At 39.8% G+C, this 27026-nt stretch overlaps 2 protein-coding genes across 3 annotated transcripts in view; both read right to left on the bottom strand.

The window, feature by feature from the left end:
* The window catches only part of pik3c2b (phosphatidylinositol-4-phosphate 3-kinase, catalytic subunit type 2 beta), a 39876-nt gene extending 23519 nt beyond the window's left edge, over positions 1-16357 (bottom strand). The window contains exons 1-7 of the mRNA XM_074646777.1: positions 16018-16357; positions 6570-7508; positions 5486-5586; positions 4989-5149; positions 3927-4047; positions 628-739; positions 218-297 (exon numbers count right to left, since the gene is read on the bottom strand). Of these exons, the coding sequence (XP_074502878.1) occupies positions 218-297; positions 628-739; positions 3927-4047; positions 4989-5149; positions 5486-5586; positions 6570-7415 (1421 nt within the window). The 5' untranslated portion in view covers positions 7416-7508; positions 16018-16357. The remainder of the gene's footprint in view (positions 1-217; positions 298-627; positions 740-3926; positions 4048-4988; positions 5150-5485; positions 5587-6569; positions 7509-16017) is intronic.
* Positions 16358-21965: 5608 nt separating this feature from the next.
* Positions 21966-27026, bottom strand: part of LOC141774171 (protein FAM107B) — a 30257-nt gene continuing 25196 nt past the window's right edge. For both annotated transcript variants that reach the window (XM_074646566.1, XM_074646576.1), the window contains one exon: positions 21966-26584. In XM_074646566.1, the coding sequence (XP_074502667.1) occupies positions 26468-26584 (117 nt within the window). In that variant the 3' untranslated portion in view covers positions 21966-26467. The remainder of the gene's footprint in view (positions 26585-27026) is intronic.

A 27026-nucleotide genomic window follows, 5' to 3' on the forward strand; every position in this document is an offset into this window, starting at 1 on the left:
GAAATTAACCAAAAAGAAGCTTGAAAAAATATGAAAATAATATAAAAACGGACTTGTTGTTTTTCTCTCACTTATTGTATAATCTGAATTAATCTATTTGTGATGTCATACAATTCCAGTTACGGCATCATCGTTGTTTAAAAAAATCGACCCATGTTTATTATAATTGTGATTATTACTACTTCCAGTTCATTAAGGTCCGGGCCCCGCCCCTCACCTGGTGACGGTCTGTTTGATTGGACGCTCCTGCAGCAGGATGCCGTGGTTCATGGTGGACAACGTCTCATCGTCTTCTTTCTGTTATTAAAAGGTCAAAACAAATTAATCTGCATTCTCTCTTAATAATAATCCACGTTCTGTCCTGCACCAGACTCCTGTTTAAAAATCAACAAATCTCACATTTAATGATGAAAACCAGTCTGTTGATGACGCACTCTGCTATTGGCTGGTGTTTGGTGCCAGGTGATGTCACTCTCTGATGGACATCACCTGGCACCAAACACCAGCCAATAGCAGAGAGCCTCTGCACTACCTGCTTTTCACCTGTAGGTGTCAGACTTCATCACTTTAACACCAGAGACTGTTGTGTGTTGTGTGTTGTGTGCATGCATGTGTGTGTGTTCGGACCGTGCGAGACAGCTCCGTGTTGATGGAGGATCTCTTGGTGAGCACCAGTCGGACGTCCCAGTCAAACTTCAGACATTGTTGAACAAATTCCAGACCAGCCAGAGTCTGAGAGCTGACAGATAGACACACAGACAGGCAGAGAGATAAATGGTTAGAGAGACAGAGAGACAGACAGACAGACAGACAGACAGACAGACAGACAGACAGACAGACAGACAGGAAGAGAGACAGGGACAGAACTACAAATTCACTCTTCCAGGGATTTTCCTGCATAGAGAATTATGAGGCGACTGCCTATGTCAAATTCCGTCCCGCCTAAACATGTGGCGATCAATCATATGGAACATGGAAAGCCGGTGAGGTCATTTGTTTCCTATTCTCTGCCGTTTGATGTTTTAATAGTTTCATGTCGCCATCTGGCTTTTATGAATGTGTGCCGTCTTAAGGTGGGACACCAGTGTGTGTCTGTTTACACAATCAGAACGTTAACTTAACGTTACTCCTCGTAGATAATAAACCCTTTAATATAATAACGACTAGTTGAAATCGGTTGAGAAATGTAGACGTTACAGTGCTTTTTATCCAGAAAAAGGACAGCTCCTCCGTTCACTTGTATGTGTTTACGGGCCAGTCTTGCCAGGTCCAATATGGCGCCCACGTTGACGTACGATCCAGGAGTCAACGCGGCGTCTATGTATATACAGTGGAGGAAATAAGTATTTGATCCCTTGCCGATTTTGTAAATTTGCCCACTGACAAAGAAAAGAACAGTCTATAATTTTAATGGTAGGTTTATTTTAACAGTGAGAGACAGAATATAAAAAAAAAATCCAAAAAATCACATCACATAAAAGTTATACATTTATTTGCATTTGATTGTGGGAAATAAGTATTTGATCCCCTAGCAAAACATGACTCAGTACTTGGTGGAGAAACGTTGTTGGCAAGCACAGAGGTCAGACGTTTCTTGTAGTTGGTCACCAGGTTTGCGAACATCTCAGGAGGGATTTTGGTCCACTCTTTGCAGATCCTCTCCAAATCCTTAATGTTTCGAGGCTGTCGCTTTGCAACTCGAAGCTTCAGCTCCCTCCACAGATTTTCTATGGGATTAAGGTCTGGAAAATGGCTAGGCCACTCCATGACCTTAATGTGCTTCTTCTTGAGCCACTCCTTTGTTGCCTTGGCCGTATGTTTTGGGTCATTGTCGTGCTGGAAGACCCATCCACGACCCATTTTCAGTGTCCTGGCTGACGCCCAAGATTTCACGGTACATGGCCCCGTCCATCCTCCCTTCGATGCGGTGAAGTCGTCCTGTCCCCGTAGCAGAGAAACACCCCCAAAGCATAATGTTTCCACCTCCAAGCTGGACGGTGGGGATGGTGTTCTTGGGGTTATAGTCAGCATTTCTCTTCCTTCTAACACGGCGGGTCGAGTTGATGCCAAAGAGTTTGATTTTGGTCTCATCTGACCACATCACCTTCTCCCAAGCCTTCTCTGAATCATTCAGGTGTTCATTGGCAAACAGACGGGCCTGTACATGTGCCTTCTTGAGCAGGGGGACCTTGTGGGCGCTGCAGGATTTTAATCCATTACGGCGTAGTGTGTTACCAATGGTTTTCTTGGTGATTGTGGTCCCAGCTGTCTTGAGATCATTAAGAAGTTCCTCCCGTGTAGTTCTGGGCTGATCCCTCACCTTTCTCATGATCATCGATACCCCACAAGACGAGATTTTGCGTGGAGCCCCAGACCGAGGGCGATTGATGGTCATTTTGTGTTTCTTCCATTTCCGAATAATGGCACCAACAGTTGTCTCCTTCTCACCAAGCTACTTGCTGATGGTCTTGTAGCCGATTCCAGTCTTGTGCAGGTCTACAATCTTGTCCCTGACGTCCTTAGACAGCTCTTTGGTCTTGCCCATTGTGGAGAGGTTGGAATCTGATTGACTGATTCTGTGGACAGGTGTCTTTTATACAGGTAATGAGTTGAGACAGGTGTCTTTTATACAGGTAACGAGTTGAGATTCTGAGTACTTTCTTAAAGCGAGAGGACTAATCTAACCGGTCTGTGGGGGACAGAATTCTTTCTGGTTGCTAGGGGATCAAATACTTATTTCCCACAATAAAATGCAAATCCATTTATAACTTTTATATGATGTGATTTTCTGGATTTTTTTTTTCATATTATGTCTCTCACTGTTAAAATAAACCTACCATTAAAATTATAGATCGTTCTTTTCTTTGTCAATGGGCAAACTTACAAAATCGGCAAGGGATCAAATACTTATTTCGTCCACTGTATGTCTATGACTTTTTACCCAGCTGTCCATCACAATGGAGGAGGGGAAATTCCTTCACCACCACTATTTACCACTCCCATAGCACACACACCATCTAAGTGATGAGTCTGCATTTAAACTGACATCATTTATCTGTTGTCAGCATGTTACTCTGTCTGTCTGTCTGTCTGTCTGTCCATCTGTCCGTTTGATATGTATGTTAACTGTGTCATTACTAGTATATTTTATTACTAGTATATTTATGTGTTTCATCACATTCACTCTCTTTTACAGCACTTTGATCACTAATAAAACATCTGTATTTATGGTGTAAAACATGAAAAAAGTCTGTAAAACAACTATAATATAAATGGTTCTGCTGACAGAGACAGTTATTGTTTCACTGCAGGAAGTTCAGTCGTCCTCTCACAGCTGCAGCTTATCACACTGAAATACACTTCCACTGGCAGGACAAACACACACACACACATATAAACTACAGTACAGCAGCTCTCTGAAAGGACGGAAGTACAGCTGCAGCTGGTGTGTGTGTGTGTGTGTGTGTGTGTGTGTGTGTGTGTGTGTGTGTGTGTGTGTGCTGTGGTCTGTGGTCTGTCTGCTGTGTGAACATTAGTGTAGCTGGTCTACCAGCAGCCACAGCTCAGCCATACTCTGTTATTATGTGAGTCAAAGTCTGAACCACAGACCACAGATCAGTTTTAAAGCAGCAGGCTGATATCTGTCAGACAGGAACAAGAACAGAACTGTTAATACTTAAGTCTTTTCTTTTATTATTATTATATATATATATTTTTTAAAGTTCTCACAGACTGAAAGGAGTGAAACTGACTCCTTCCAGGCTCGGAGGGGTTTTACCACCAGAGTCACATGATGAGAGACAACGACAACAGCCGGCTGACATCGACAAGTTTCGCTCAGATAATAATAAATATATAATGTAATAATAATAAGAATAATAGTAATAACACAGTGAGAAGAGGGGCAGACTGATATCCGTCCTTACTTGTTGAGGAACTCGTCGTGTCCACAGACCTTCAGCAGGTAGTCGTCCACGTCCATGTGATCCAGATCGTCCTGAGCGTAACACAGAGTCTGATAGATCAACAGGTCCACCGTGGACGAACCTCAGAGAGACAGAGGGAGACAGAGAGTCAGAGACACAGAGAGAGAGAAAGGCAGAGAGACAGAGAGTCAGAGACACAGAGAGACAGAGACACAGAGAGACAGAGAGACAGAGAGTCAGATACACAGAGTCAGAGACACAGAGACAGAAAGTCAGAGACACAGAGAGTCAGACAGATAGAGAGATACAGAGAGTCAGAGAGAGACAGACAGTCAGAGACATACAGACTCAAAGACACAGAGACAGAGAGAGACAGAAAGTCAGAGACACAGAGAGACAGAAAGTCAGAGACAGAGAGTCAGACAGACAGAGAGAGAGACAGATAATCAGAGAGACAGACAGTCAGAGACACAGAGAGACAGAGACACAGAGAGACAGAAAGTCAGAGACACAGAGAGACAGAAAGTCAGAGACACAGAGAGACAGAGACACAGAGAGTCAGACAGACAGAGAGATACACAGTGAGTCACAGAGAGACAGAAAGTCAGAGAGAAGTTTCAGACAGACAGAGAGAGACACAGAGTCAGAGAGACAGACAGTCAGAGACACAGAGAGTCAAAGACACAGAGTCAGAGATACAAGAGGGACACAGGGAGTCAGAGACACAGTAATATTTTTGTAATAATATAGTAAGAATGACTCATAATATTATCAATTTTCATTGTATTTATTTCATCTCAAGATAATGATGAATAACGATGATACATTGACCTTTTTCTAGTAAAATTACAACTTTGTTATTTTTCTATTATGACTTAATTAAAGAGATGTTACTACAGTTTTTCATAATAATATAAATACTGTGACTTTAATCAGTATTTTTTTCTCTCTGAGTGAACTTTCTGTCATAAGATTAGAGCTTTCAGAGAGTCAACTGGTTCAGACTTTTATTTTGAAGTACTAGTCAGCAGTAGTATTGTGGCAGGTCACATCCTCTCTTACCATCACAGGTGAAGGTGAGCGGCTCTCTGAAGTGCCCACTGATGATGGTGACCTTCACGCTGACCCCCAGGCCCTGATGCAGCTCCTCCACACCCACGGACGGAGACCACACGAAGCCGCCGTTCTTCGAGGGGTCGCTGTACGGGTACGCCGAACGCAACCTGCAGAAATACACAGAGTACCGTCAGTACTGCAGTACTACAGGTACGTCAGAGGTTTGATCAGCTTCATGTCGTTCCGTATCCCATTTAGCGCATCAACTCTTTTTCGATAAAGACAAAAAACACCTGAAGAACACATATAAACTTATTTGCGCAATTGAGGAAGTTTTATCGCATTTTGCCGTTTCTACATAACTTTTCTAATGTGATACTTCAAAATGTGCATAAAAATACAAACACGGCTAATGAGAGTCCTCACAAGTATAAAAAGACAAATATATGTGAGGGTGTGTGTGTGTGTGTGCGTGTGTGCGTGTGTGTGTGTGTGTTACTCACACATCCAGCATGTGACAGAAAGCTGCCACCTCCTCGTCTCTCTCCTCAGACACCTGGAACAGTTCATATCCAAACCCATTCATCCTGGAGCCCAGAGACACCTGTCAATCACACACAGAGCCGTCCAATCAGAGGAGAGTTCCCCAACGCGATGAATTTATAATTTAAAAAATAAAAGCCTCGTGCAGTCCAGACTGCAGTTTTATAACAGGTTAAAGCCGCTTCTCACCAGTATGATGTGAAAATGCAGCAAAGCGGAAAATACGCTTTCGAATTTCCCGCATTGACAACTATGAATTATCTGTGTTGCCGTTTTCCATTTTCGTCATTGAGGCCCGATGAGTTTCCTCCTAGTACTATGTCCACTCCACACAATAAAAACCTATCCACACAGAGAAGGTCTAAGGGCGTAACGCTAGCTGTTGTGGCTAGCCTCGTTCCATGACCAACATATAACATTATTAAGTGCATATCAGCTACATTACCGTCTTCATCGTATCCCAGCTGCTGGGCGATCTCAAGCCAAATATTGTCTTTATTTGGTTGTTGAGGTCGTAGTGTTTGTTGTACATTATTTGGTGTTGAGAAGGGGACGGCCTATTGTTATACCAAAACACCAATAGTCTGAAAAATGTCCCATTGGACCAAAAAAAGCCCATTTGTCCGACAGTCCGTTACCCTGAAAACAAACGGCCATTGTTCGAGGGCCCCAATAAAAACATTCTTCGTGCAACAAACAGGACATGGCTTAATTATTATGCAGAATGACGGCGATCAGTTGGGACTATGTATTTCATTGGTCAAACATATATTTCCGCATGCGGAAATCCGCTGAAATCGATGTCCGTTTGAATTTTTTTTCCCCGCATTCATAAGAACCCACAATATCAGTTTGTATAAATTTCCATGCAATTTTTTTTTACGAAAATCTGTGCTTGGTGTGAAACGGCTTTTAGTTTAAAGAAAAATAATAACAATTGTATTATATATTAAACTCTAAATCACATGACACATCATAATGACATCATCTGATTAGCATATCACACAGGTAACAGGAACAACACTTGGTAGCTTTGGTTCTTACCGGGTCTGCGGACACCCGCCGCTGGTTCTTGTTGCTCTTGGGAACAGGTACATACGTCCTGGGTGGAACTTGAGGGGGGAGGGTCTTACTCCGAGCCACGGGCTTCCCCGATTGGTCCCCGTTGGCCCTCCGACCTCGAGGCCCCTGCTGGCTCCCGTTGAGTCGGGACAGCGAGTCGTTGATGTTGTCGTAGTTCAGCTCTCCTGAAGTCACTTTGGGCGGATCCACGTCGGGCGTGAACAGGTTCACGTCGCGGACCGCGGTGGACCCTCGAGAGGGCAGGAAGGGGTTCTCTGACCCTAACGACGGGGGGATGGGGTTCCTTGGGGGGAGTGCGGGGGGGACGTCATCTGGAAGAACGAGGAAGCCTTTGGGAAGAAACCCGGATCCAAGTGAGTCCCCGAGGCTGGAGCCTGAGCAGTCCCTGAACTTGCTGACCTCCGGACTGTCCAGAATGTACAGGGACTCTTTGACGTAGCTGCCCTGAGGAGGGGGCACCCTGACTGGGATGGAGTGAGGAGACTGTGACCCTCCAGGCTGGTTCAGGGAGGGGTCGGATCCAGAGAGGCCCCTCAGCAGGCTTCCTCCAGCGGGGGCAGGAATGGGCTGGCTGGGGGTGGGTCGGGGGCGTTCGATGGTGGGATTCGGGGTTTTGGAGCGGGGTGGAGCTCTAGAGCCGGTCTGGCTGGTTTCTGTACCGCTCTTGTCCTGTTTGTGTCTGGAGAGGGCATCGTACTCCATCTGCAGGGCCTCGGCCAGGACCAGCTCCTTCTGACTGAGACCCAGAGCCTCCAGACAGCCCCAGCCCGCCTCGCTGCTCTCCTTCTGGGTCTGAGCCGCCGACATGATGTCTCCACAGCAGAGATGGAAGGAGGGAAGAGCTCGGCCGATCTGCTGCTAGAGGAACCAGCGAGGACACATGGAGCTGCTGAGGATCAGCTGAGGACAGAGAGGACAGACACTCAGACATCCATCCATACATCGCTAAGTTTCTGATGTCCTTTTTTTATACAGTGGAAACCGCTTATAGTGATCACGTCTGTCCGGATCAAATTGATCACTATAAACGGATGAATATTATAACCAAATTTTTGTTGTTGTGCATCATTGCATCATGCAGCAGCTTCACCCACAGGGGGCTTTCCCCGTGCACATTCGTTTTTCATTCAGAGAAAATGACTTTCTTTTCTTCGTCATGATATCAATGTGAATGCAGCACCGGCCTCAGGTAGCCAGCCGCAAAGCAGACAGGCCACGAGGTAAAGTATCAAAGTGAGTGAAGTAAAAAACAAAACAAAAATTCAACTAACATTAGTCTAACGTAGTTTTAAAATGTTTTTCCATATGTTGTCATGAGACCCAAAATGAACACTGTAAGCGGACTACTTGATTACTATAAGCAAATTATTTAAATAGATCCATATAAGCAGTTGATCACTTAATTTAACAAATATAGGCTCAACTATTTATATATATATATATATATATACACACATATACTGTATATGTATATATAAATATATGTGTATATGCATATATATAATTTTTCTGTTTATCATATGGCCTCGGGGTCCCCCAGGAAGAGCTGGAAAATGTTGCTGAGGAGAGGGACGTCTAGAATTCCCTGCTAAGCCTGCTGCCTCCACGACCCGGCCCCGGATAAGCGGAAGAAAATGGATGGATGGATGGATATATAATAAATTGTGTTATATTGACTTATATCCCTTACTTGTACACATACAACCATCGTCTTGAAGGGGTTTCTTTCACAACAATGACCCGCTAGCTGTACATTATCCCGCTTATTACACGGCTACTTACTGAAGAAATCAATAATTTCACACAAAAATGGTCCTCCAGAGTCCCACATCAGAACTGCGCCCATAGCAACGGTCTGTTATACATAGCAACGGTCTGCTATAAAGAGATAAACGCTGTGATTGACCAATCAGAATTGAGTATTCAACAAAGCCGTGTAATAACGAGACATAATGTCTCATTGTATAAAAACTTTCTGGATGTTAATTAAAATAACCTTTAAAATGATTTAGATGGTTCTAACGGTCACGTGATGATGACAACGGTGAACCAGCTGCTGATGAAAGTTAATCAATATTTCTTTCTTTATGGATAATTTATTACCAAACCTCAACTTGAAACCTTAACTCTTACTTATTATTAACACTTTATATTTGCATGTCAGAGGCAGTGAGCTAGAAAACTAAAGGTCAGATGTGGGAGTGTGAAACAGAGACTTCCAGAGACCAACAAACCTGCAGCCGAGTGTGGAGGGAGGAAGGAAACACATCACAATGAGAAGGAAGGAAGGGAACAAAGAGGAGGTGAAATCAGCTGAGACCCGATCAGGGACTCATCTGGGTCGTTAAGAAGTATTTCATGACGTGGCTATGAATATAAAATAAAATAACTGAAACAGCAGACAGTCCCTTTCAGTCCAGTGGAGTTAGAAAGTGGATGTTTAGCATGTGGGTTTGGTTTGTGACAAGGATGGTGTTTGATGAAGAGATGTAGAAGCAGGTAAGGAAGCTGCTCTGTGATCAGTGTTTATGTGATCCTACAGCACAATGTGTGAGGCACATTGTCTGTTCTAATGAGGTCGATGCTTTGTGATGTCACAGTTTCCTAAACCTGCTGAACAACATAGACAAACTATCTTTATAAGCTCCACAAAACTGATATCAGATCAGATCTCTGTATCAGTTTTGGAAATACAGCTTAACGGCATAATATATATATACCACGATAAAATGACTGAAACATGCTTCATGGCAGCGGATTGCTGTCTGATGGTCTGGTTCATCTGTCTCCATTTCAAACGCCGGGGGGGTGGGAGTGGGGGGTCATCATCAACACACAGAGGGGGGAAGGGAGGAGACGGATGGGGGATCCCACAGGGAGAATTAAACCCAGATATACACGCCACAAACCAGCTGTGTCCCACTTCCACACTGACACACATGTCCCAGTGTGGACAGAGCACTGGCGTGACTGGTTTGTACTGAACCTGCTGGTACCATATATATTAAATGATGAGGATCAGTGTCAGAGCTGCAGTGTAATGATCACTTTTATTTTCTGAGTCGACGGATTTACAAAATGATCCTGCTAAACAAGACGTCTCCCTCTGAATAAGGGACGGGGCACCGGTGCTAAATTATTAAAGACCGCAGTATCGATAAGCTCAGACGTTATCAGTTCTTTTAGCGATACTTTTTAACGTTTTTTGTGTAATTTATCATCACCGAGACCGCGGTGTAGACAGAGAAGTGAACTAGAGGTCTGTACTACGAAGCGAGTTCAACATACCCGGGGTACCTTCTCGTTATCTAACCTTCACTAACCCTAACAAACGAGATCCAGCTAAGCGGTCCTACGACGCTGGTTATCAACTCGGTAAATCAACCCAGAGTTTCTCAATCTGGCAATGAGCCGTTCACATGAACAGGGCGGTGTCTGCAGCATGTGACCAATCACAAACATGGACAAGTCTACCGTCAGCAGAGCGGCACATTTACAAACTATAATATTAGACAAATAGGAAGAAGTTAAACACATAATCAGACTAATAGTAACCCAGTCGAAGCTGCCAAATGCAGGAAGAACAGCTCGCAAAAGAAAAAATTGCTGATGTGTGAATGCATAAATTAACAGACTTATTCATTTAACGGACTACTCAAAAGTCAGATATAGTCGTCGAGATGGGGCAGTGATATTATAAAAAACGTTCAAAATAGAATGCATTAAGAGATTAAAATAGCTTACATTATGTCATTTGACAACAATGTGGCGTGTGTGACTATTTCAGCCTTCTTTCAGCTGCATCCCTGACTCCGGTGGCGTGAAACGGACTTGAGAGCAAGTAAAAAAATAAATATAAAAACACAATTCAAAGCGGTAAGCACCCACAGCATACAGCCAGCTGTCCTTCCTGCATCTGTCAGTCTAAACTGTGTTGTTTTTAGTGTGGTTGTTATGACTTTTACTTCTTCCTATTTGTGTAATATTATCATATGATCCGCGCGCCGAGCTCTGATTGTTCAGTAGGCGGTGCTTTTATACGAGTTGATCTCTTATCTGGAACATAACCTGCTGCATTTTCAGCATTAGTTACCATGGAGATCTACCCCGGTAAGAAGTGAACCACCTTCGTAGGACTGAAAACCCTGAAGGGTTAACCAGGAAGTTACCTCGATAACCACAAATCCTGCTTCGTAGTAAGGGCCTCAGGTGAAGTGAAGATAACTACGACAACTACGCTCGTTACTGTGAGTGCATGTATAAACATGTAGGAGAGTGATATTTCAATCTGCTCAGTCTGCAGTCTCTGTCTCTCATCCACCGCTGCTATGTTTACACAAGCACAGCGCGCTGGCTCGGCTCATATAGCGAGTTGTTACAAACAAGTTCAAACTAAAGCCGTCTGTCTGTAGTCTAACTGTTTAGCTTAGTTTGCCACGTATCTTGAAATTCTTGTAAATTATCTGCTGGCTGAAACTAAGCAGCCCCCCCCTCCCCGCCTCCCTCCCTCCCTCTACCAGCGGCAGGCAGTGAATGACATCAGCAGAGGGAGGAGGACAGAGGACAGAAGGAAGGATTGATACTGACTGATGTCAGTGTTCTTCATTCTTTATAAATAAAGACACTGGATTAGTTTCTAGTGAGATACTATTGCGTTTATATAGTGATTTGCTGAGGTAAACATTACTGTTGCTGCTCTAGAAACATTTAGTTATATTTGAAATATAAATACATTCCAATCCTGTTCTGAATTTATTCTTTTTTTTTTTTTTAAATAATACATTAAAAAGCAATTATTAAGAAATGAAAAAGAATCGATGAGTATCGATAAAGAACCAAACTGATAAACAGTATCAAAAAGAGCAGTAGTATCAATCAAATCCTAACGATACCCATCCCCACTCTGAATACAGACACTTTGTCCAGCTGTTCTCACATCTTGACAGACACCATGTCAAAACACAGACCATAATATTTAAAAGAATCCTCCACAGATTCATCCTGTGAGTCCTGCAACTGTCAGACTCATGAACATAAGCAGAACCAGAGAGATGGTCCTTTTTATTCCACACGTTCTTCCTCCTGGTCAAAACCTGGTGCATGCATGATCCACAATGCACCTCTCCCTCTGACTGTTGTGTGTTGTGCTAGTAGCAGCTAATGCATCCTGTAGCCGGCAGCAGAGATGAGCAGCAGATTACAGACGTCTGATAAGATCACTTCTTTCTAACTCCACACCTCCAGATTTATTTTCATTTCCAAACTTGTAGTCATCAACCGACGCTGACTTGTCTGCTGACCAACGCACATTCATGAGACTTCACACAGCTCCTTCTGGAGACACTAAAGGCTTTCTACTACTTTACAAAACACCTGGAAACAACTGGAAACACCTGGAGTTCCCCTTTAAAGTGAAGAACATCAAAATATGTTTACAGATGGAAACAATGAAAACACATTTTATTGTTCTGTTAGTGACAAAACCTGTGTGTCTCTCTGTCTGTCTGAGAATCTACTGTATATGGTGAATTCAGATGCATTAAAACACAGTGAGGTGATCTCAGAGAGACGGTCTGTCTCTCTCGTCACCCGTCTGTCTCTCTGACTTGTCTCTCCACCCTCCAGTGTGGACGTTCACTATCACAACCGATAGGAACACTTTTGATTTGTGACGACAGGTTGTACAGACCTGTACACTGCTGCCACCAACATGGTTTCTATGGTGATGTAACTGTCGTTGACTCTATGATAAGACTGCTGAATTTGTTTGATTATTGATTATAACACTGATCAATAACACTGTAAGGCTGAGAGCAGTAAATCCCTGAGCTGAGTCTATCAGGCACTTGGGTTGTAACGGTATACCGGTATCAAGGTTCATACCGAGGTATGAAAGTTGACGGTTATCATACCGTGTACATTTGCTTATCCACCGTGGGCTGAGACGATACACCTATCTCCCGATTCAATGCTATCAAAATATTTGGGTGCCAATTCGATATGTGGTGCAATTTTTAAGTGGATCGGATGAGGTCGGGTATCGGGCCGATACTCGTGCCGATACTCGTGCCGATACTGACTCAAATAGCTGGATCGGGTATCAGTGACAATGGATCCGATCTCCATCCATCCATTACCTGTGATGGATTATCCTATCCAGGGTCGTGGGGGGTCCCAGCTGACATTGGGTGAAGGCGGGGTACACCCTGGACAGGTCACCAGACTATCACAGGGTGGACACATAGAGACAGACAACCATTCACGCTCACATTCACACCTACGGGAAATTTACAGTCAACTATTAACCTGCATGTCTTTGGACTGTGGGAGGAAACCGGAGAACCCAGAGAAAAAAAACTGCCCTGGATCTGATCTATTCAATTCTATGTTTATATACTATATACATTATATACTGACATTTTAATTCCTGTTTAAATTTTGACCATTTGTTTTTTTCTCGATCACAATTTTGGCTTCCCAAAATTAAATGACCATGATCGACTGTGATAACGTTTAAAATGCTCCGCTGCATAAACTAACAACCAGCCACCAAGGGGCGATCCAGATGTTTTGGCTTCACTTTTGGGGAGCGGTCATGTGCGCACACCCTATGACGGCAGCAAGTGAAAAACCTTCCTGAATATTGCGGCTGCAGTCCAGATTAGAAGAGTAATATACTGTATATTACTTGTTTTTGGCTAAATGAAAATGGACTGAATTCAGGTGAAGAAGAACCTTACTTTGATGCAAAGAGGTGTTAGTTAGCAGGAAAGTAGCCTTGGACAATGTGAAAGTGAAAGCAGTACTCTAATTGATTTAATTTTTGGGTAAAAAGTGTTGGTACAATTTTATTTTGCTTCGAGGAGATGCACTGTGAGTAAGGACTAGTTCATTTTAATGCAAAGATTGGCACATCAGCAGGAATGCAGCACAGTATAGAAGTGAAAGCAGTGCTCCGTTTATTTAAATGTGAAAGTACAATAAAAAATATTTTGTCCCTAAAAACAATTAATAATCATGATAAATAATCGGGATCTCAATATTGATCAAAATAATCGGGATTATAATTTTTGGCCATAATCGTGCAGACCTACTATGTACCGTGATGGTGTGGTATTTTCTGAGATGGCTATCATACCGTGAAAATCCCATACCGTTACAACCCTATCAGGCACTCCTCACTACACAACAAAAATGAGTCTGCAGACAGCTGCAACTAATTACTGATTTCATCATCGATTAAAGAGCAACTACAACTAGGTCGCTGACAGAGTGCAGAGGATTTCACACTGCTCAACTTGGTGCCCAAAGCTAACTCACTGACTCTACGGTGACATTATACATGTAGTGCTGCAGCTGCTTCCAACTGGGAATATGGATCATCTTCACAACTGACTACATTTTAAAAACACTTGATCATACAATAGTTTGATTTGGTTATCATTGGAGTCTTACCACTGCCCTTCAGCAAGGCACTGGTCTCAGAATTGGAGTTGTGCTGCACTGTGGCCAAATATTTACAGATCAATATCAGAGGAGAAACAGAGATACACTAACAATAGTTTTGGTATATTATATATGGATGAACATTTACCTTTTTATAACTTTAAAGGTCCCATATTGTGCTCATTTTCAGGTTCATACTTGTATTCTGTGTTTCTACAAGAACAAGTTTACATGCTGTAATGTTCAAAAAAAACTTTATATTCCTCATACTGTCTGCCTGAATATACCTGCATTTAACCTCTGTCTGAAATGCTCCGTTTTAGTGCGTTTCAACGGAATTGCAACGGAATTGTGTTGCTAGGCAACAGTTTGGGCCCATGTTTACTTCCTGTCAGCTGATGTTACTTACATACACTGCAACCAGTAAGCAAATTGGGACACATTTATAATGTTTATGTTTAAAACCATATAATGGTCTAAATATTGTATATTTGTGACATCACAAACGCACAATTTCTGAATACAGGCTGTGTGTATTTCTCTGTATATTGAACGTTTTGATAGTTTAACAGTATTTGTAAAGCACTTAAACCTACTTTATAATATAAAAGATATGAAAATCTCACTTTTTACAATATGGGACCTTTAAAAATCTGTCAGTGATTTTAGTGACGTTTGTATTACCACGCCCCATGTAGTGACGTCACAGCAATGATGTTTTATGACTCGTTGAATGTTTGCCTCCATGGTTTTATCTTTACAACAAATGCATGTTATCTTAAAGTGTCCCATGACACCTGAAGTCAGCAGAAAATCCACATGTTCTGTGGTGAGTATATGACGTCATAGACAATGAGAGGTCAATGCTGATTGTTAGCCTCTGTGTTGTTGCTGTTTAGCCTGTGTGTTGTTGCTGTTTAGCCTCTGTGTTGTTGCTGTTTAGCCTGTGTGTTGTTGCTGTTTAGCCTGTGTGTTGTTGCTGTTTAGCCTGTGTGTTGTTGCTGTTTAGCCTGTGTGTTGTTGCTGTTTAGCCTGTGTGTTGTTGCTGTTTAGCCTCTGTGTTGTTGCTGTTTAGCCTGTGTGTTGTTGCTGTTTAGCCTCTGTGTTGTTGCTGTTTAGCTTGTGTGGCTGTGATGTCTTATTTTTACTTTTTTGTTGGGAAAGTAAAAGTTTAGGAGTCAAATAGGAGACAGAAACTGTGCAGACTCGGAGAGAAACAGGTGACAAAAGTCATTAACTACAAAGTAAATATATATATGAGTGGAGATGTGTCCAAACATCTCTGTGACAGCTGCTGCTGCTGCTGCAGCTGCCAGCAGCCTCCAGACTGACTGCTGCCTGCTGCAACGCTTCCAACCAACACACAGCCCAGTCCCATGGAGAGAGCAGCCAACCAAACTCCATTCAAAAATCTGCCACTTTAAACGTGGCCTCATTTACCGACCACCATCCACACCGGCCACATCGATAATTAAAGCAACGTTACTATATTTTACATCAGGACACATCCATTACATCAACTTGTAGTTATTTATAAACACTTTTACTTGAATATCGCTTCGACCTCTGTTCCTACCGGGGTTTTTCCACCCGCAGCCTGTCACGGAGGGCGGTGGCGAGCAGCCCGCACCACTTGGAAAAAGGATAACTAAAATATATTACAACAACCTACATTTAAGTGGATTATATATACGCCGAATTTACCTCTAGGCTATAAAGATATGCAAAATGCTCTCAGATATGTTCGAACAGACACCAAAGTCCACCAAAAAGTGGGTTTGTTTTGATTGTCCGTTATTTGAATGGACTTTGGTTTGACCTTCTTGTCTAAAGAAAGGAGTCCCACAGCCAGTGAACAGACTGCAACTTCACCTCCGCGGAGAGAAATGCGTCAGATCAGGTCGTAATCACAGCGAGGTGGGCTCACGGTAGCTAGCTTCGCCTCCAGGTGGGGAAACCTTACCTGAGTGTCGGGCTATGGGCGCCGGCAGCGGGCGGCGGTTGCCATTTTAAAGCGGTGGTTCACTTTTCTGCCACAAATCACATCGATCCTCTTCAGCGGAGGATCCGCTAGTAAGTGTTTGTTATATCCACACAGAGTAAGAGGCTCCAGCCGGACGGTGATACACACATTCACACGGTAACACCGGATCCCCGGCTCCGCGGTGTCAGCCTCTGTTGACGGGTTAAACAATGCAGCCCGCGGTACGACGGTACGAGGCTCCGGCTGCTCCACAGACCCCCGGTCTCTCTCTCGGTCTCTCTCCAGAGTCTCTCCCGGTGATCGGCTGTGCGTCAGCCTCTCTCCTCCGCAGCTGCCGGACCAGCGGCGGAGCGTCACGTCACACACCAGCAACACTCAGGATTTATCCTGAGGGAAAGTGCTGTGCAGCAGTTGCAATACATAGCAGGAAAGAGTGCAAATACAAACATTAACAATAACAATAAGGTGCAAATAAAACATTAACAATAAGATAAGGTGCAAATACAAACATTAACAATAACAATAAGGTGCAAATACAAACATTAACAATAAGATAAGGTGCAAATACAAACATTAACAATAACAATAAGGTGTAAATACAAACATTAACAATAAGATAAGGTGCAAATACAAACATTAACAATAACAATAAGGTGTAAATACAAACATTAACAATAACAATAAGGTGCAAATACAAACATTAACAATAAGATAAGGTGTAAATACAACATTAACAATAACAATAAGGTGCAAATACAACATTAACAATAACAATAAGGTGCAAATACAAACATTAACAATAACAATAAGGTGAAAATACAAACATTAACAATAAGATAAGGTGCAAATACAAACATTAACAATAACAATAAGGTGAAAATACAAACATTAACAATAAGATAAGGTGCAAATACAAACATTAACAATAACAATAAGGTGTAAATACAAACATTAACAATAACAATAAGGTGCAAATACAAACATTAACAATAACAATAAGGTGTAAATACAAACATTAACAATAACAATAAGGTGCAAATACAAACATTAACAATAACAATAAGGTGCAAATACAAACATTAACAATAAGATAAGGTGTAAATACAACATTAACAATAACAATAAGGTGCAAATACAAACATTAACAATAAGATAAGGTGCAAATACAAACATTAACAATAACAATAAGGTGTAAATACAAACATTAACAATAACAATAAGGTGCAAATACAACATTAACAATAACAATAAGGTGAAAATACAACATTAACAATAACAATAAGGTGCAAATACAACATTAACAATAACAATAAGGTGCAAATACAACATTAACAATAAGATAAGGTGCAAATACAAACATTAACAATAAGATAAGGTGTAAATACAACATTAACAATAACAATAAGGTGCAAATACAAACATTAACAATAAGATAAGGTGCAAATACAAACATTAACAATAACAATAAGGTGTAAATACAAACATTAACAATAACAATAAGGTGCAAATACAACATTAACAATAACAATAAGGTGCAAATACAACATTAACAATAACAATAAGGTGCAAATACAACATTAACAATAAGATAAGGTGCAAATACAAACATTAACAATAACAATAAGGTGCAAATACAACATTAACAATAACAATAAGGTGCAAATACAACATTAACAATAAGATAAGGTGCAAATACAAACATTAACAATAACAATAAGGTGTAAATACAAACATTAACAATAACAATAAGGTGCAAATACAAACATTAACAATAAGATAAGGTGCAAATACAAACATTAACAATAACAATAAGGTGCAAATACAAACATTAACAATAACAATAAGGTGCAAATACAAACATTAACAATAACAATAAGGTGCAAATACAAACATTAACAATAACAATAAGGTGAAAATACAAACATTAACAATAAGATAAGGTGCAAATACAAACATTAACAATAACAATAAGGTGTAAATACAAACATTAACAATAACAATAGGGTGCAAATACAAACATTAACAATAACAATAAGGTGTAAATACAAACATTAACAATAACAATAAGGTGCAAATACAAACATTAACAATAACAATAAGGTGCAAATACAAACATTAACAATAAGATAAGGTGTAAATACAACATTAACAATAACAATAAGGTGCAAATACAAACATTAACAATAAGATAAGGTGCAAATACAAACATTAACAATAACAATAAGGTGTAAATACAAACATTAACAATAACAATAAGGTGCAAATACAAACATTAACAATAACAATAAGGTGCAAATACAACATTAACAATAACAATAAGGTGTAAATACAAACATTAACAATAACAATAAGGTGCAAATACAACATTAACAATAACAATAAGGTGTAAATACAACATTAACAATAACAATAAGGTGCAAATACAAACATTAACAATAAGATAAGGTGCAAATACAAACATTAACAATAACAATAAGGTGTAAATACAAACATTAACAATAACAATAAGGTGCAAATACAAACATTAACAATAACAATAAGGTGCAAATACAAACATTAACAATAACAATAAGGTGCAAATACAACATTAACAATAAGATAAGGTGTAAATACAACATTAACAATAACAATAAGGTGTAAATACAACATTAACAATAACAATAAGGTGCAAATACAAACATTAACAATAAGATAAGGTGCAAATACAAACATTAACAATAACAATAAGGTGTAAATACAAACATTAACAATAACAATAAGGTGCAAATACAAACATTAACAATAACAATAAGGTGCAAATACAAACATTAACAATAACAATAAGGTGCAAATACAACATTAACAATAAGATAAGGTGTAAATACAACATTAACAATAAGATAAGGTGCAAATACAAACATTAACAATAACAATAAGGTGAAAATACAAAGAATAACAATAAGGTGCAAATACAAACATTAACAATAAGATAAGGTGCAAATACAAACAATAACAATAACAATAAGGTGAAAATACAAACATTAACAATAACAATAAGGTGAAAATACAAAGAATAACAATAAGGTGAAAATACAAAATATATACAACAGATGCAATGCTAAAAAAACAATATGGCTCTTGCTGGGTTGCAAATAGACGTTTATGTACATATCAGATCTGAAGTATACAGTAAGTAATTAAGTGTAAGTGTGCATCATTAACAACTTTCATTAAACAAAATCACAAGATAAGATACGATAGGACTTTATTTATCCTGAGGGAAAGTGCTGTGCAGCAGTTGCAATACATAGCAGGAAATAGTGCATTTACAAACATTAACAATAACAATAAGGTGCAAATACAAACATTAACAATAAGGTGCAAATACAAAATATGTACAATAGATACAATGCCAAAAAACAGTATGGATCTTGGGTTGCAAATAGTGTATGTACATATCAGATCTGAAGTATACAGTAGGTAATTAAGTGTATGTGTGCATCATCATTGAAGGTTCATTAAACTGAATTAGACTAAAGTACAAATTAAAGTTGATACATTTAATATTTTAATTTCAAGATTGATCAGTTAAATATAAATCAAATTAAAGATGAATAAAAACAAATGGACAACACATTTCAAAATACAATAGGCTACAGTGAAAACCATGATATGTCACATCAACACCTGCAAAACTGTAAAAAAAGAAGAAGAAGAAGAAGAAGAAGAAGAAGAAAAACAAGAAGAAGAAGAAGAAGAAGAAGGAATTGATTGTTCTTGTTTTGGCAGGTGATCAGGGTCCCGTTGTCATCAACTTCCGGTCCCACTCAGACTGATTGTGTCTGACTTGATGGAGCCTCAGTCCAGAGAGGATGAGGAGAAACAGCGACACATGGTGGATCAAAGCTTCATCACAGAGAGGAGCTCTGGGCTCATTGAACATATTACTATTGTAGAAGAAGAATGGCCATTTATTGTAACATCAAACTGAGACAAAATACATAAACATAACATTTGAGGGTGTTTTTATGGTATACTCTACAGTTCAAAGGCTTGTAATCAACTGTTATATTGATATTTTTCTTCTTTTCTTTAATAACAACTATTTTAACAGAGGTAAAACCGTAGGCTATTGGCTATAAACATTTAAATGATTCAAACTTACATTTAGTGGATGTACCCACAGTGTTGCATGATGGGAGAATACTGTTGAACTTGGATGTTGAATTAGTTTTCCAGTCCAGAAAAGCGTCAGTGACCCTTGATCATTATTGAACCACAACGGGTCAACTGGGCTCTAAATATTGAGTTAGTCCCTCTGCAGTCTACTCAGGGGTTAGATTGAAGAGGTTTAAACTGGGATTTATCAGTCCAGAGTATGTTCAGATGGTATTCCAACAGTGCTAACGCTAGACTAACCTTCTATTTCTATTGTGAAGATGCAAGAACACGTTGCAGCTGTTAATTCCAGCTTGTTCTAGGCTGCATTATTGTGACCTTGACACTGAAACAGGAACCTGTTCCTGTTTAAATCTACACACATTTTGATGCTCAGCTTCCAGTTTCTTTCACCAATGACTGCTGATTTCTTCTTTTCTTATTCAACTGTTGTAACAGTTGAATAAGAACAGTCTCTTTCTACCCTTTCAACTGTCAGTCTGGTTGAACCTGGCTAAGCTTAGGCAACAAAACGACTTAGGTTTGGGGAAAGATCAACTTGGTTAGGCTTCGGCAACAAAACTACTTAGGTTTAGGAATATATCAACTTGGTTAGGCTTAGGCATCAAAACTACATAGTTAGGTTTAGGAAAAGATCGACTTGGTTAGGCTTAGGCAACAAAACTACATAGTTAGGTTTAGGAAAAGATCGTCTTGGTTAGGCTTAGGCAACAAAACTACGTAGTTAGGTTTAGGAAAAGATCGTCTTGGTTAGAAATAGGCAACAAAACTACTTAGTTAGGTTTAGGAAAAGATCGACTTGGTTAGGGTTAGGCAACAAAACTACTTAGTTAGGTTTAGGAAAAGATGGTGGTTTGGGTTAAAATTACTCCAGAAGTGGCGTAACTTAAGTACGGAAGTCACATAACAAATAATTCAACTTTAACTTGTGGTTTCACATGGGACACAAACACTGTTCTCCTCGGCGAAACTCCTGTGTTTTTACCCACCCATCCACCCCGACCTCCTCCCTATGCAGCGTTCACCGCTATCTATACTTTCCGACTGGACTGGTAGTCCTCTCAGACATCTGACTGGACCCAATCAAGATTTGTGGCAGCAGATTACAAATGTTTCAGTCGTTGTGTACATCAGAGTTAAAGAGGGAACATGTTGAACATGAAGAGGATGACACAGTGTCTCCCCTCCAGTATAACTCCACTGTGTGTTCCGGTTGATTCACTGTGACGAGGCCGACTTCAGAATGATATGTGTGCAGAGTTTGTTTTGATGAACCTGCAGGATCTATGACATCACAGCTAGTATGAGAGCCGATCAGGGTCCTGTACTGTATTGAACCTGAAGCCTCCAGGTCACACACACTGAGAATTCAAGATTCAATACTTTCCATTTCAACATAGCTGACAGGAATCTGAACCTCACATCAAGTATTCTAACCAGCTTAGGTTTTAAATGTATTAATTTTATTGTATTATTTTATTGTTTATTGCAACTTCCTGTCTCCTCACTTTATATTTGTCTCAATACACATTATAGTTACTGTAGGTGTATTTAGTACATGCTATATTTTACATACAGCAGATGTTATTGGTATTCTAGTTTTTTAAAGTTGTTGTGACACACTGTGACAAGATAGATATATATATAGATAGATAGATAAATAGTGATCAAATATAACAACTTTGCTCCTGATATTGCAGATATTAAATCTAAAATCTGAATAGTGTTCATACCTGAAGAGTCTCCTGGATAATAAAGCAACAAACCAGCAGGATTATTGTCCTTTATTGTTTTCATGTCAACAAACACATTTCTGCTGCAGCTTCTACTTTTATTCAGCTGTGAATCTGAACATGTTAATCAGAATAATCATCGCTTTAAAAGCCACAAAAAGAAAAATACAATAAGTCAAAAATACAAATAAAAATAAGTCTGTTTTAAATTTTAATCTTCATTTATACAGTTAAAGTCTAAAGTGCTCTATAATCAAGAGATGGAAAATGATTTCAATGATTGTACAATTCACTATCAACAATAAAACCCTGTCCAAATGTAAGGCTTCAGTTACGCTTCAATGTGACCTGTGAGAGGACGTCACGGTGACACAATGTCTTTAATAAAAAATTAAAAACAAAAAAAATATATAAAACACTTTTTCACGTTATCGTGCAGCTGAAGTCATTATTTGTGTACCGTAATTATCTCATAATTACAACAAGAGATCTAATTATAAGATGTTTTCTTGTAATCCTTAGATTAAATGTAATCATGTCACAATTACAAGTAAAATGTCTTGAGGTATGGATTTTGTAACTGTAATTTATATCAGAATTAAATGTAATTAGCATCTCATAATTACAAGAAAAAAAGTTCTGTATCTTGTAATAACGTGATACGAAAGTCGTAAGTATGAGATCTTTTCATGTAATTACAACTTCCGTAAATCTGAAAGGGCGGGTCCATTCTTATTTTTCTTTCTATCATTCTGTAGCTTCCCAGTTGTGTTTCTTATGTATTCAAATCCAAACATTTGAATTCTGGTCGAACTATGTATGTTTTAGTGTCAAAATGCTATTTTCCCTTCAAGCCCGTCTAAAAACTTTTCCCCACGTGACCTGATGTAGGGTTCTGCATGATGACGCCAACATGTACAGTATAAATACATCCTTATAGTCAGTGTATTAATGTTACACACAGTAACTTAGATGGCGGTCGACGTGCTCCCAGTTTGGAGAAGACAGGAGTACCGACAGGAAGCTAAGCAACGTACTGCTGTGGATGCCATGTTAGTTCAGATCAGAAAATCACAAAATAACACAAACAAACTAACCGTTCGATGCAGCGTTAGACCAGCAACTCCCGTGTTCTGAGAGGTAAAATTACTGTTTTTGTGAATGGAGTCTGGTGGCTTTGGAGACAGCGATATAACGGCTTCACTTCCCCGTCAGAAAGGACTGCTTTATGGCGAGGTAAAGCGGTGAAAATATTCAAAATACAGCGTACACTTAAACTGATATTGATTTTTTTAGGTGTCTAAAGTCCGTTTTTCTGCTGCTCCGTCCACAGCCCTTCCTGACGGGGAACTGAAGCTGTTATATCGCTCTCTTCAAAGCCACCAGACTACATTCACAAAAACGGTAATTTTACCTTACAGAACGCGGGAATGTACGTACTTAAAGGGACTGTTTGTTACTTCTTACACGTATAAATCAATCCAGGTCTCAATCAATCCACTGCGTTTTGCTGACGGCTGAGTGGGCCGTCCATTTGAAAACACCGGAAAAGAACGCAGATGGACCCGCCCCTTTGAGTAAAATTTATCATGTTGTAATTACAAGAAAAAATATCTCGTAATTATGAGATTTTCTCACAATTCTGACTTCTGTACATAATAATTATATGTAATTAACATCTCGTAATTACAAGACAAACTCCTGACGTGAATCTCGTCAGTATAAGATATTTTCTCGCCATTATAAGCGCTGTACTGTATATCATAATTATGAACGTGATTAGAACAGGATACAACGGACAAATGATATAAAACATAAGTTTCCTTTCATACATCATAGTGCAGCTCAATTTTGACATATTCATGACCGATGTATTCATCCTGAAGAATCTCTCACATCCACAGACACACAGATGAGGTTTAGGCACAAGTACAGTTTGTTGTAACAGATGTTTTCTTTGTCATTAAAGGGTTTGACACGCGGGAGGCGATCATGTCCAAGTCCAGCCTCCATTATCTCCGAGCACATTTCAAATCGTGCCTCATTCCTGACCATTCAAATGAAGCAGCATTTTATAATACATTCTCGTAATTACACGATAGAAGAATTACTGTAATTAGAAAACACGAGATCAGTCATAATGTAAATGTTATTTCTTTTCTTTGGTGAATGCGATGCACATCTGTCCAGAAACATAAAATAACCAACCTAGATACGACATACCAATCGTATAATTGTGAGACCTTTGACTTTTCATCTGGTGATCAAGAACGGAATACGAATCTCATAATTATGATATAAATTCTACAGATTAATTCTGTACGTCATATTATTATATTGTAAAATATATATAGCTGTTCATAATTGTAGAATATGGAAGTTGTAATAATGATAAATATTTCATAATTACTGCTTCCATATCATATCATTATGACTAAGCAATTTGTATTACAAGACAGAAAAAAAAAAAGATACAAATCACGTAATGATCTTTTCTTGTAATTTTGACTTCTATATCCTATAAGTATTATTATTTAGTATTTAATTAAACTAATGTTTCTTGTAATTCTGATATATAATACCTTTTTTCATAATTACAACCTCCATGTCTGATAATCATGAGTTAGCATCTCGTATTGATGAGATCATTTTTCGTCAAGTATCTACGCATGTGATAATTATTCATAATAAGAAGAGCTGATAATTACACGTAATTTTCCATAACTACATGTATCTTGTAAGGATGAAATGCCAAGTCACAAGAAAATGTTTGAAATCATTATTTCTTTTCTTTTATGAAAACAATCTGGTCCATAAATTCGATAATGTCAGTTACTCTAACCAATAATAACAGTCTTTTTATTTTTAATTACTTCCATGATTAAATCTTTTTTTTTTCAGCATTGCGTATTAATTATAGCTTGGCATGTCGTAATTGAAAAAAAAAACTTCTGATATGGATCCTGTAATTCTGAGATCTGTCTGCATTTCATAATCACAAGACAACATTTACGTAATTTCGCACATAATTAGCATTTTGAAGTTATTACAAGAAAAAAGCCTCAATCTCTAATTATACAAGACGTGAATCTTGTATTAATTAAAACTTTTCTTGAAATTAGACATAATTATCATCTCATAATAACAAGAAAATCTTGTATCCTAGAATTTCGAGATAGGAATCTTGTAATTATGACTTCTGTATATCATAATTATGACTTAACATGTTGCGATTGCAAAAAAAGATTTCATCATTTTGAGATATTTTCTCGTAACTATGAGAAAATGTTTCCCGTTTTTTTTTCTTTGTTGAAAGCAACACATTTCTGTAACCCGTCAGGAAACAGTAACGGATAAATCAAATCTTAGTAGAAAGTTGTCGTTCGGTTCCCCGACTGTTCCGGCAGCAGTCGTCCACCAGATGTGACGAGTCAGGTAATCCATCCCATAATGAACCGCGTGTGAAACACTCCTTTCATTGAGGCTTTAACTGTCTCAGGTGTGTTTACTCTCATCAGCTGCTGCTTGCTCCTCTTGAGTCTCCTGAGAGACATCACAGCTGTTCTGTCCAGCATCTGCACAGTGTGTTCCCAGAGTGTCCTTAGTGTGTCCCAAAGTGCCCTCAGTGTGTCCTCAAAATGTCCCCAGAGTGTCTTCAGTGTGTCCCAGAGTGTCCTCAGTGTGTCCGCAGAGTATCCGCAGAGTGTCCACAGCGTGTTTTCAGTGTGTCCTCAAAGTGTCCTCAGAGTGTGTGTATCCCCAGAGTGTCCTCAGTGTGTCCTCAGTGTGTCCCCGTAGTGTCCTCATTGTGTATGTCTTCAGAGTGTCATCAGAGTATCCTTGCAGTGTTTGTGTCCTCAGCGTGTCCTCAGTATGTTTGTGTCCTCAGATTGTCCTCAGTGTGTGCCGAGTGTCCTCAGTATGTTTGTGTCCCCAGATTGTCCTCAGTCTGTCCCGAGAGTGTCCTCAGTATGTTTGTGTCCTCAGATTGTCCTCAGTGTGTCCCGAGAGTGTCCTCAGTATGTTTGTGTCCTCAGATTGTCCTCAGTGTGTGCCGAGAGTGTCCTCAGTATGTTTGTGTCCCCAGATTGTCCTCAGTCTGTCCCAAGAGTGTCCTCAGAGTGTCTTCAGAGTGTCCTCAGTGTGTTTGCGTCCTCAGAGTGTCCTCAGTATGTTTGTGTCCTCAGATTGTCCTCAGTATGTTGGTGTCCTCAGACTGTCCTCAGTATGTCTGTGTCCTCAGATTGTGCTCAATGTGTCCCAAGAGTGTCCTCAGTATGTTTGTGTCCTCAGATTGTCTTCAGTCTGTCCCAAGAGTGTCCTCAGAGTGTCATCAGTGTGTTTGTGTCCTCAGAGTGTCCTCAGTATGTTTGCATCCTCAGAGTGTCCTCAGAGTGTCCTCAGTATGTTTGGGTCCTCAGAGTGTCCTCAGTAAGTTTGCGTCCTCAGAGTTTCCTCAAAGTTTCCTTAGATTGCCCAGTAAACATGTGGACAGTCTCTTTCTCAGTTCACCGTCTCCTGCAGGACAGCAGATGTCTCTACACTTCCTTCTCCTCTTTACTTGTAAATGACGTCCGTCTCAGATTTTCCTTCACTTTGACGAACTCCGGAGCTTTCAGGTTTTCCTCCTGCTCCTTCTCCTGCTGTTTGTCCAACTGCAATACCAAGAGACAAAACGTTCAGTACAACACCAAGAGACGAAATGTTCAGGACAACACCAAGAGACAAAACATTCAGTACAACACCAAGAGACGAAATGTTCAGGACAACACCAAGAGACAAAACATTCAGTACAACACCAAGAGACGAAACGTTCAGGACAACACCAAGAGACAAAACGCTCAGGACGACACCAAGAGACAAAACGTTCAGGACAACACCAAGAGACAAAACGTTCAGGACAACACCAAGAGACAAAACGTTCAGGACAACACCAAGAGACAAAACATTCAGTACAACACCAAGAGACGAAACGTTCAGGACAACACCAAGAGACAAAACGTTCAGGACAACACCAAGAGACAAAACGCTCAGGACGACACCAAGAGACAAAACGTTCAGGACAACACCAAGAGACAAAACGTTCAGGACAACACC

This window comes from Sebastes fasciatus, chromosome 1 (genome assembly GCF_043250625.1).
Source record: "Sebastes fasciatus isolate fSebFas1 chromosome 1, fSebFas1.pri, whole genome shotgun sequence".
Lineage (NCBI taxonomy): Eukaryota > Metazoa > Chordata > Actinopteri > Perciformes > Sebastidae > Sebastes > Sebastes fasciatus.